General features: G+C 38.1%; 1 protein-coding gene across 1 annotated transcript in view; it reads right to left on the bottom strand.

Moving 5' to 3' along the window:
* Positions 1–1,851: 1,851 nt before the first annotated feature.
* LOC121383607 (mucin-19-like) overlaps positions 1,852–12,795 on the bottom strand; it is a 31,721-nt gene continuing 20,777 nt past the window's right edge. The window contains 5 exon segments of the mRNA XM_041513698.1: positions 1,852–2,036; positions 4,181–4,310; positions 7,626–7,810; positions 11,381–11,493; positions 12,564–12,747. Of these exon segments, the coding sequence (XP_041369632.1) occupies positions 1,852–2,036; positions 4,181–4,310; positions 7,626–7,810; positions 11,381–11,493; positions 12,564–12,747 (797 nt within the window).

The raw sequence follows: 12,795 nt of genomic DNA, 5'->3' as shown, positions 1-12,795 counted from the left end.
TATTTTTTCTCCAATCTGCATTCCCCCCATTTCGGGGCCTTTCGCCAGATTGATCTTTGAAGTTAACCAGACTGTGTCTGTAATTATGTATTACTTAGCGAGGCTGGTGGTGGACAGAACAGAACAGATGATTGACAGTGGGGACTACTCAGGCACCTTGGTTATAATTGCCTTTGATAATACCGCAACAATCAGATACATTCTGCTTTCATAGGCTATAACTTTTCATCTATACCACTACTTATTCATCACGTTAAATTAAGACAAAACGATCAGTACCTACAACAATGGAATAGCGACATAGCTTCATCATCAAGGGCTGAAATGTACACCACATTTAAAGAACACCTAACATTAGAAAAATATATTATAAAATTACCACAAATATCCTGGACTACGTTACTAAAATTTAGAACATCAAACCATTACTTACCATCGAAACAAGACGATGGAAAAACACCCCAGTAGAAAGCAGACTATGTACACTATGTAACAAAAATGACATCGGAGAGGAATTTCACTATCTACTTACATGCTCTTTCTTTAATAACTCCCGAAAAAATAGTTAAAGCCATATTATTATAACAAACCCAATATGCTGAAATTTAAACAACTAATGACAAATTACAAAATAAGTCTTCTAAAAAAGTTGTGCAAATTAATAAAAGAAATTACGGGTAAATTCGGTAAACCTTAAAAAGAATTGTCTCCCAAGCTTATGCTGTCTTATTCCGACTACTACTATCCATGTTTGCATATATATATATATATATATATATATATATAGATTATTACTATTAGAAATATATTTCATTTTGTATTATTATTATTATTAGAATTTTTTTGTTTTGATATTGTACATATACATTTTCTCCTGTAAACCCCATCTTGTCACTGTCATATAATTATTGTTAATGTACCTCATATGCCGCTGAATAGCGGCCTGAGTGAAATAAAGTTCTGTTCTGTTCTGCCAATGAGAAGTCGCCTTGTTATTGAGTAACGATTCGAGCTGACCTATCGAATGCAAATTACGCAACCGCCGGAACCGAACAACTGCTGACAGTTACCAAATTAACAAAAGGATTAAAATAATGCTTTGTATTAGTAAACGTATATTTGTTTACGACAATAACATCATATGATAACATCACAATAAGTAGTTTTTTTGTCGAGTCAATCAAATCGCCAAACTTTCCGGTCACATGACACAACAATGGCGGCACTGCAGAAAACAATGGGATTTACTGGGAACTAAATAGCTGTACAATCATATATAGTGGGAAGAATTTGATATTTAAAAAAAAAAAAAAAAAAAAAAATATATATATATATATATATATATATATATATATATATATATATATATTTTGGCTGCTAATGCAACTTCTGACCTTATTTTTGGTGACAAATAGTGGCCGCGTTGGACAGGTGGCCGTTCTATAGAGGTCAAATAAAGAAATGTGTTGGGGTGATTTCAGGGTGGCCGTTATGGGCAGGTAGCCATTTAATAGAGGTGGCCGTTAGACCAAGTTCGACTGTATATTATTCAGATTGATCACCAAAAGTTATGCGTCAATTAATATTTATATTAATATCTATATTATTTGTTTTTGGCAGACGCAAAAACTAATCCCCCCCAGGTATAAACTAATTTGAAATTGTTCCATAATGTAAGTAGTCTTCCCTTCTGTCCTATGGCCAGAGACTGGGCGTAGGACAGACTTGCCTGGACCTAGTTTGGATATAGGCGCGTAAATACAATTATTCGGACTTGGTACATGCCAGTGTTTTACAGATGATGGCAGCCATCCACTACTAACATTACAAGCGTGACAAACTGTGAAGAGTTTACCCGCAGGCCGCTTGGCTGTCGGAGGGGGAGACACACAGCCGGATCCGCACACTGAACTCCGTGCCGGCGGGACACGAGAACACGTCGCCGCTGCTGCACATGATGAAAAGCGAGCAGTCGTAGCAGTCTGGATACAGCGCGGGCTCCTTGTCGACACAGTCACTCGTACAACCAGTACTCGCTGAAAGAAAAGGAAGACAGACTGTAGACTGCACTTTTTGCATAATTAAAAGAAATGTGTTTTGTTTAACGACACCACTAGAGCACATTGATTATTTATCCTTGGCTATTGGATGGCAAACATTTGGTATTTCTGATATGTAGTCATCAGAGGAAACCCGCTGCATTTTTCTTAAAGCAACAAAGAATCTTTTATATGCACCATCCCACAGACAGGATAGCACATACAACGGTCTTTGATATACCAATCGTGGTGCACTGGTTGGGACGAGAAATAGCCCAATGATCCCACCAACGAGGATCGATCCCAGACCGATCGCGCATCAAGCGAGCGCTTTGCCATTGGGCTACATCCCGCCCTACTACACAATTAAAGGTGTTGATATAGTTTGACCGGCCTCGGTGGCGCCGTGGTTAGGCCATCGGTCTACAGGCTGGTAGGTAATGCGTTCGGATCCCAGTCGAGGCATCGGATTTTTTAATCCAGATACCGACTCCAAACCCTGAGTGAGTGCTCCGCAAGGCTCAATGGGTAGGTGTAAACCACTTGCGCCGACCAGTGATCCATAACTGGGTCAACAAAGGCCATGGTTTGTGCTATCCTGCCTGTGGGAAGCGCAAATAAAAGATCCTTTGCTGCTAATCGGAAAGAGTAGCCCTTGTATTGGCGACAGCGGGTTTCCTCTCAAAATCTGTGTGGTCCTTAACCATATGTCTGACGCCATATAACCGTAAATAAAATGTGTTGAGTGCGTCGTTAAATAAAACATTTCTTTCTTTGATATAGTTTGCACCATTTCGCAGAGACAGAGAAATAATTTGATGCAAAAATGTTATTGTAGTAAATCCTAGTTTTTATTGCACTTTCTGAAAACGATTTCAGTAAAATTAACTTCCGGTAAAGTATTTGAGTTAAAAGTTTTAAACATAATTTACGCCTTGTATGGATACTGGCAGATTAAATATATAACATGGGTGGAACAAAACAGGCCGCACTCCACCCCGTTTCTTTTGAGTAACATGATATTTGTGTTTACAGCATGAAAGACCGATGGAATGAAAATAACATTCATCAACATTGTCATACATCCGACATTGTGCGGCCTTTAGGCTACGTTTTTCTTTATAGTGATATATTGTTACATGTAAAATTATTTTTAAAATAATGAAACAGTTTTTAAACTGCCTGGTTAACTGTAACCGTGTGATATCATCAGACGGAGGGACGTTTGTGTTTAATAACAAAACAGTTCTCAAACTGCCTGGTTAACTGTGACCGTGTGATATCATCTGACGGAGGGACGTTTGTGCGTAATAACAGAACAGTTCTCAAACTGCCTGGTTAACTGTGACCGTGTGATATCATCTGACGGAGGGAAGTTTGTGTGTAATAACAGAACAGTTCTCAAACTGCCTGGTTAACTATGACCGTGTGATATCATCAGACGGAGGGACGTTTGTGTGTAATAACAGAACAGTTCTCAAACTGCCTGGTTAACTATGACCGTGTGATATCATCTGACGGAGGGACGTTTGTGCGTAATAACAGAGCAGTTCTCAAACTGCCTGGTTAACTATGACCGTGTGATATCATCTGACGGAGGGACGTTTGTGCGTAAAACAGAGCAGTTTTCAAACTGCCTGGTTAACTATGACCGTGTGATATCATCTGACGGAGGGACGTTTGTGCGTAATAACAGAGCAGTTCTCAAACTGCCAGGTTAACTATGACCGTGTGATATCATCTGACGGAGGGACGTTTGTGCGTAATAACAGAGCAGTTCTCAAACTGCCAGGTTAACTATGACCGTGTGATATCATCTGACGGAGGGACGTTTGTGCGTAATAACAGAGCAGTTCTCAAACTGCCTGGTTAACTATGACCGTGTGATATCATCTGACGGAGGGACGTTTGTGCGTAATAACAGAACAGTTCTCAAACTGCCTGGTTAACTATGACCGTGTGATATCATCTGACGGAGGGACGTTTGTGTGTAATAACAGAACAGTTCTCAAACTGCCTGGTTAACTATGACCGTGTGATATCATCTGACGAAGGGACGTTTGTGCGTAATAACAAAACAATTCTCAAAACTATGACCGTGTGATATCTGACGGAAGGAAGTTTGTGTGTAATAACAAAACAATCGTACGCGATGTGGGGCTGGTTGCTGATGTTGCAGAAGTTGCTGATGTTGGAGACGTTGCTGATGTTGCAGAAGTTGCTGATGTTGGAGACGTTGCTGATGTTGCTGAGGTTGCTGAGAAAATTGCCCTGAAAATGATGCAGTAGAAGTATTATAATTGTGACACTTGAAACAGGATTTACGTCATATAACACCACACCTTTATTTAAACATAGTTCCCGTCATCCCCCGCCCCCGCCCCAACAAGAACAAACCTTTTTTTTTTCTTCAAAATATTTCGAGTATCATTAAGCTGACTGTTTTACCCAAATGTATTGCTATGGACTGGTCCATGCCACTTTGTGCACTGCTTATATTTTATGTAATATTGTTTCACTATTCATGCATAATAGTCTGTTTGCCAGGGTACTAAACTTTGCAGTTCGGTACCCACCATTTTTTTTGGTGGTTTTTGCATCTTTGGAATGTACTGATTGAGGATCCAAGGGGTGTACATTTTGCACCTTGAACATTTTGAAATATTCAAAATGGCTGCCATAATACAGAACTCGGATACTTTATCACATGTGAAGAAACTGTTAATGTCTATAGCAGTGTTGTTGTCGTCAAGGAATTAACTTTGAACTACACCCAGCTAAGTAAGACATTGCAACATCATTTAAATCCAAGATGACCGCCATTATAAACGTCAGAACAAGGAAATAGTAATTTACCACATTTTACATCAACTAGGGCAAAGTTGTGATACTAGTGATTGAGTTTTATTGGTCAAGGAATTAATTTATAACAATATCTTGCTTAATGATATATTGCATCATCATTTAACTCCAAAAGGGCCATGAAAGTGATTGCCAAGTGTAAGAAGAGCCCTTATCTTACATTCTATTTCATCCCCCAAAACATTCTTACTTCAAATACAGAGATTTTTAGGGGTAAGGAATTTATTTCTAGCATTTTCTTTCTAATGCACAGAATTTTTATCATTAGTTGAATCCAAGATGGTTTCAAAAACAATGAAATGTCCGCGGTATGTGCATCACATAAACCATAATTCTATGTACATCGAGAGAAAACTCCACCTTTAGCACCCACATTACCCAGTCATTAAAAGTGGTTTACTATTAATATTGAATCGGTTGTGGAAGTGACGTAAAGCTTAATTGTTTCACTAATCAACGTCTGTGGCATCTGGAGGCGGCAACAAATTATATAGCTTCTCTGATGACTTATCCCCATAAACATCTAAGTCCTCAAATGCAATAAGTTCAAATGATTCAAGCAAATGAAATGATTATTGCTTTTGCAACTCTTTTTATCACAGCCTGAAAGTACATGTAGCAGGAAATGACATGCAATCGATTTATGTTTCTTTGGATTTGCCATCTTGGATTTGAGCAATGATAAAATGTTCTATATTAGTAAATGAATGCGAGAAATAAATTCCTTGCACACTAAAGCAATGTATTTAAGTATAACGTATTGTTTGGGATAAAATAGAATGTAAGATATGACTACTGCTTACACATGGTGACAGTTTTTCGTGGTCATTTTTGTGTTTAAATGATGATACAATCACCCAGTTAGCAAAACGTTGTTATAAATGAATTCCGTGGACAATAAAATTGAATTGCTAACATCAAATTCTTTTCGCAATGGATATAAAATGTGATCATTGCAATTTCCTTGTTCTGGCTAATATGCGTGCGGCCGTATTAGATTTAAATGATGCCGTAATTAGTTGGGGCTAGATCAAAACGAATTCCTTGACCCCTAGAACACCATACTAGATATCATCTGTTTTGTCATAAGTGATATCATATCCGAGGTATTGTCAGTTGTCTGTTTTGGGAGCCAGCTTGAATATTTCAGAATGCTCAAGGGTGCCAAGTTGACACCCCTCGGATCCTCCATCAGCACCTTCCACAGATGCAAATACCACAAAGAACAATTGTGAGTGCTGAACTGCAATGTTAAGCCAAAAATTAAGATTTGGCTAACAGACTATAAAAAAAAGTTGAACAAGCCTGAAATATTTAATCGTCCGCTTTGTATTCCTTTTTTATTTTTTATTTTTTTTTACGTTTGTAACAACGTTAGGGTTAATGATAACATATCTGCACTATAATATTATATGTAACCGGATTGAAGACAATGTTACATATTCCAGGGTACTATTTGGCGTGTTTCAGTTCCATTTTAAAGTGAAATATACACAAGGCGATTAGCAATTATGAATAGAATTTAACCGGTAAGTTTAGAAAAGAGAATTAAAATTTGGCTGACATATTTCACAGCAGACCAATCTTCAAAGGACTATACGTTTCTAATCACTTAACATTTGTAGGTCCGGTTTTCATTATTTTACATCTTTTGGTATATATTTGTATTTGAAATAAAACACTTGACCACATTGGCCTATTTACTTTCTCATTTTTCGTTTGCTCTGGTAGGGTAATTTTGTTAAGGAACACCAATGGATATTTAGCATTTAATGATTAGATATTCCGATACAGTAGGTTATTTAAGATTGCCATTATACATGTCACGGTTAAAAATGCCAAATATAAGAATATTTAATATAATGAACTGACATCATATGATTGGATATTTCATCGCTAAACCATGTGAAAGGATACTGCCTCTGTTTAAAAGGGTAAATAATATACACGTGGAAATAAATTAAGCACCAACAGTCATATTTCACAAATACATATGACCATTTAGTGGATACAAAACACTGTAATTAATGTTCTGTGTATACAGATGATATTGAAAAATAGTGAGAGTAAATCACCGTCGTTACATCAATATCTAATGTATTCTAGGGAGAAACACAGACTCCGTAAATATGCAATAAAATATAGCGTTGAACTATGGAGCTGGAATCACATCGATGCGCTTCTCTTAAGTGATGTATTCATGTCATCTCGGTATATACGCAGTAGAGACAGAATATATGAAAACGCTCTATATCAGGTGTGAACTCCGTCAGAATGGACAACTACTCCTAGGCGCATTTGTGGCTGCAATACAGTAACTCATCTAGCGCTTAATTTAGTTCCAGGAGTACACTAAATACTGGATTTTCAAAAACAAGAGTGCTCAGACAATGTTTATGTTAAGAATGCATTGTATAAAACCAAAACAATGTGTTATTTGTGATTCTACACTACCTGTCTACGATTTGGGGCGGATTCAGAATTCTGTGCAGAGAAAGGGACTACATGCAACTACTTATATAGTTAAATGGAAGTTCTATATTAACGGTGAATGCATTTTAAAATCAGTTAGTGGAAACATTTTTCGTATTGAGCAGAAGTATCCACACACACACACACACACACACACACACACACACACACACACCTTCCATCCATCACAAACCCACGCCTGACTGTGCACGTGGACTACGATTACCATATATAAAATGCATACCCACAAACTGCGTTAGCTTGGGTCATATCTTCACAGGAATTTGTACGAATGCTGAAGATTTTCCCCTGGGAGCACTGGAAAATCTGTGGAACTGCTGTCTGACCTATGCACATGACAAACTTTGTGCAGTCGTAACAGTCAGCGTAGATACCATCTGCCTTATTAGCACAGTCGTTTGTACAGCCCGTTGATGCTAATCAATTGTAAACACATATACAGTTAATATCACACAGTTACACAATGTCCATTTTAGACAAAACATTAGTACTCGTCAGTTGTGTTGATGATAAACATGGTATTTGTAATGAGAGAGAGAGAGAGAGAGAAAGAGAGAGAAAGAGAGAGAGAGAGAGGGGGGGGGGGGGGGGTCATACCATTTATATTGTATCCAATGTTTCAAATAAAAATGGTTTTGTTGTTATTTTAAACTATAATTATATGGAGAGAAATTTAAAATATCGTGGAAAAGGGTTCGTTTTCATAACGAACATTTTATGGCTAATATTTAAAACTATTTTTCCAAGGCGAAGAACTGCAAAAAAGAAATATAATTCATGGAATATCACAGAGAATATAAATGTATACATGTACTGATGGGGAAAAAGTTAACCAAAATGCCAGTCAGTGTTAAGCAAAATGTAGGAAAGTTCTAGGAAACGGACTTCACATAGATCTTTCTCGATTCTTTACACGTTCCTTTCAGGTATCTACACATTTACAAAATATAAATTCAACAAATAAAATTTGACAATTATTTTCCAATATATAAACCAAAGTATTCGACAAAAACATGTATGTATGTATCTATCTATGTATCTATGTATGTATGTATGAATATCTATATATTGTATGTATGTCGAGGTTGACTGTTACATACATAGATATTAACGCACTGGCACAGGGAATAATTAAATCCTTTCTGGGCTCACAAATTGTCCCATGCCGTTTCTGGGACTAGAACCTATGGCACCGAATCGCCCGCAAATTGCAGACTTGCCACGATACCCTAAAAAGGATGCTCTTTAACTCGGCCATATGCATGGGGCCTATAAGTTACGCGGCCGATCCCGCTTACGTGCAGACCTGGCACTGGCTAGTATGTATTGATGTATGAATATCTATATATTGTATGTATGTCGAGGTTGACGATTACATACATATATATGTCACAGAAAAGATTAGTTTTATGTATTTTATGATGTTAAAGGGGGTTTATATAATAAATGCCCAATATTTTGTCATATATCTGGTAGAGCATGAGCATACTGGGTAAATTGTGAAAAGTTGTGTCATAACGTTTTATGAGCAGTATTTTGAGTTTCTTCAGTAGGAAAGTAAGCTGCAGGTAAAAAGCATGCAGGCTGTGGGAAAAGTAAACGTCACCTGTCTGTTCATCAGTGCATTTGTCAAGAAGGTTTCCAGCAGGCAAGTTGGCTGGAAAAACGGCTCTTAGGAGGTATGTGGTTTAGTCTTTTAAACAGATAGTTTGACTATATTTCCCTCAAAGACTCAAATACAGGGAAATTTAGTTATTTGTAATTTGTTTGTGGTGTTTATTAATAGGGTTGTTTATTTGTTTATATTTAGATATACATGTAAGTGTAGGCCTGTAGGACGGATTTACAAAGTGTGTGTGTGGGGGGTGGGGGTGGGGGGGGGATTGGGCGGGGGGGATTGGGCGGGCGGGCTCATTTTTATAGTTGCATCGTCAGGTTTCCGTATTAGCATTATAAGACATTTTAAAGTCCCGAATTAAAAACGGGCCTGAAATAGTGTTGTATATTAGTGCATAATATCAGGTGCTATAACTTAGGTAGTGTTACTTTTGTTATAGGATAATTGTGTGTGTGTATAGTGTATGTTTGCGGTTGTGTAACTGACCGTATTAGAGGGTTAAGCGTAATTTGTGTTGTGCGCCAGGAGTAAATATGGTACAACACAAGGGGTTAAGGCTAATATGTTTTATTGTGTTACGATAGTTTTATAAGTGTCATAGACGGGCCTGATAATAAGGTGGTAGTTTATTGCCATAATTATTAAATTAAATGAGCCTATTTGTAGCCATTTTTGTTTCAGCCTTTGAGTTGGAGCTATGTGAGCCAGAACCATGATAAGTATGTGAGATACGAGAGCAACGTGAGCAACGTGAGCTACGTGAGCTATAGCTGGGTGTGAGGGATGGCACAGATGTAACCAACAGAACTGTAGCAGAACCATCTGCAAGAGATGTCTACAGGCTAGCGTGGTGGCGGACTGTTAGAATGTTTGCAAGAGATGTCAACAGCCAACCAAACAAGATGTGCTAGTGTCTGGTCATCATCAAGATGTTGACTGACTATTCGCGATGAAAGTGAATTTCAGATGAATTAATACTGATACAAATTGAACTGGTTTAAAATGATTAATGTACTGAGGCTTGGACATTGACTGGAAGCTAGTTGGCTCAAACTGGCAAACCATGGACACCGGAATACAGTGTTTTGGGGGGTTTAATTTAAGGTTTGGGTAGTGTTATGCTGGAGTGATATCATCATTTTGTATATTCATGTTTTGTATATAAATTTGTTAAAATGTTTTGTTGTTTGACTTGTTTCTTGGACAATGTCTTACTGATATTCAATCTCTCGTCCATCTGTGACAATATATTAAGGCACTGGCGCAGGGGATAATTAAATCTTTTCTGGCCTCACGAATTGTCCCATGCCGTTGCTGGGACTCGAACCTATGACATCGAATCACCCCGACAATTGCAGACTTGCCACGATACCTTTTGAACTACTGAGGCATCCATAAAAAGGATGCTCTTTAACTCGGCCATATGCATTGGGCCTACAAGTTACGCGGTCGATCCAGCTTACGTGCATGAAACAGTGGGTAGACCTGGCACTGGCTACGACCAGACTATTAATGTGGAACGCCATGCTAGCTATAAAATATTACATATTACCACTATAAAAAATAGTACACTAAACTCAAGACGACTGCATAAAAATACTGTAACTTTTTATTGATTTAGTATGGTGTTCGTAGCATATTACAGTGGTTCTATCCATTTTCATTGATATTTGACTAGAGATGTAATAGAGGTTTAAAACATGCATACGTGATGTAAGACTTGTTATACCGTGACTAGAGATGTAACAGAGGTTTAAAACATGCATACGTGATGTAAGACTTGTTATACCGTGACTAGAGATGTAACAGAGGTTTAAAACATCCATACGTGATGTAAGACTTGTTATACCGTGACTAGAGATGTAACAGAGGTTTAAAACATCCATACGTGATGTAAGACTTGTTATACCGTGACTAGAGATGTAACAGAGGTTTAAAACATGCATACGTGATGTAAGACTTGTTATACCGTGACTAGAGATGTAACAGAGGTTTAAAACATGCATACGTGATGTAAGACTTGTCACACCGTGACAAGAGATGTAACCGAGGTTTAAAACATGCATACGTGATGTAAGACTTGTCACACCGTGACTAGAGATGTAACAGAGGTTTAAAACATGCATACGTGATGTAAGACTTGTGACACCGTGACTAGAGATGTAACAGAGGTTTAAAACATACATACGTGATGTAAGACTTGTTACACCGTGACTAGAGATGTAACAGAGGTTTAAAACATGCATACGTGATGTAAGACTTGTCACGCCGTGACTAGAGATGTAACAGAGGTTTAAAACATGCATACGTGATGTAAGACTTGTCACACCGTGACTAGAGATGTAACAGAGGTTTAAAACATGCATACGTGATGTAAGACTTGTGGCCGATGTGGCACTCGTCGAGCTCACGGGTGACGTCTCACTGACTTCACTAGTCGCAGATGTCATGCTGGTTGGACTAGTGGCAGAATATACTGCTCTAAAATAACAATAAACAGTTCATTAATTCAGTCCACAATAATGATTTAAAAACGTACAAATAAATATACTGAACAGCATTGAAAACGCACCACCATTTGATGATAACAAATGTGAATGCGGCGTATATCAGCATTAAAAATATCAATGAATAAGTAACATACATATTGCATGCATAGCATGAAAAACGTAAATTGAATGTGCAAATCATGCTAATTGGGGCTATACAAGATGGTCTCTGAAAAGCCACTTTCATTTATAAAGTAGTCTTTGAGGGAACGTTAAACAAGTGATGGCAAGGTTGACAGCTGAGGAACCGTGAACGTGCCTTAGGCATGCTTCAAGTCGGCATTTCGAGTAGTCATCGCACAGCGGTATGGATGCCACCATTCAACAATCACTAGACTCCACGAGAGATAACAGCAGGCAAGAACCACCAGGGACCGTCCACGTCCAGGCCAACGACGTGTTACGACACCACGACAAGATCACCATATTGTTCGCTTCCACATTCGTGATCGAACGCTGCCAGCTGCCAGGACTGCACAATCTGTCTAGCATCCCGGTTCTAGATAAATCTGTCTAGCACACCGGTTCTATATAAATCTGTCTAGCACACCGCTTCTAGATAAATCTGTCTAGCATCCCGGTTCTAGATAAATCTGTCTAGCACCCCGGTGCTGGATGATTTCTACATATGCGTGACGCCATAACTCACGTTTTTCAGAATTCTGCTTACCATTTTACGCTGTATGATTGTTTTAAAAATATTTAAACATTTGGATACAATACCTATTATATGATATCTGAATTAGGTAAATAATATAATGAATACCACTTGTTCATGATACCTGACTTTTAAGGTAGGTAAGTATACACACACAGAACGTCGGATATCAGCTTTATAATGTTCAGGCCGAATGAGAAATTCTGCGAGGCTCTCCATTCTTACCCTCACAGAATAAAGCAGACATCCGACGTCATTAACTAGTTATTCTCTCTATATATATTGTAGGCAGTATTTTATAATTAACACATATACCAATACTAGCAATATGTTACCAAACATACCCGCATACAGCATCAGACGATGGTTGGCAGAATTTTAATTGAAAATCAAAGTGCGTAGCTTGCTGACAAACGAACGACGTTTGAACTCCATCAAAACACATGTAAAACTTAACGCAGTCATAGCAGTCGGCGTATAGATCATTGGGACGTCCGTCACAATTCTCAATACACGTCGAGGGCAGAGCTGAAACAACAAACACACAACTTAACATTTGGTTCATATCAGGCCCTA

The sequence above is a fragment of the Gigantopelta aegis genome, chromosome 10 (genome assembly GCF_016097555.1).
Source record: "Gigantopelta aegis isolate Gae_Host chromosome 10, Gae_host_genome, whole genome shotgun sequence".
Classification (NCBI taxonomy): Eukaryota; Metazoa; Mollusca; class Gastropoda; order Neomphalida; family Peltospiridae; genus Gigantopelta; species Gigantopelta aegis.
The sequence above is the reverse complement of the archived record's forward strand: the minus strand, read 5'-3'. Positions and strand labels throughout refer to the sequence as shown.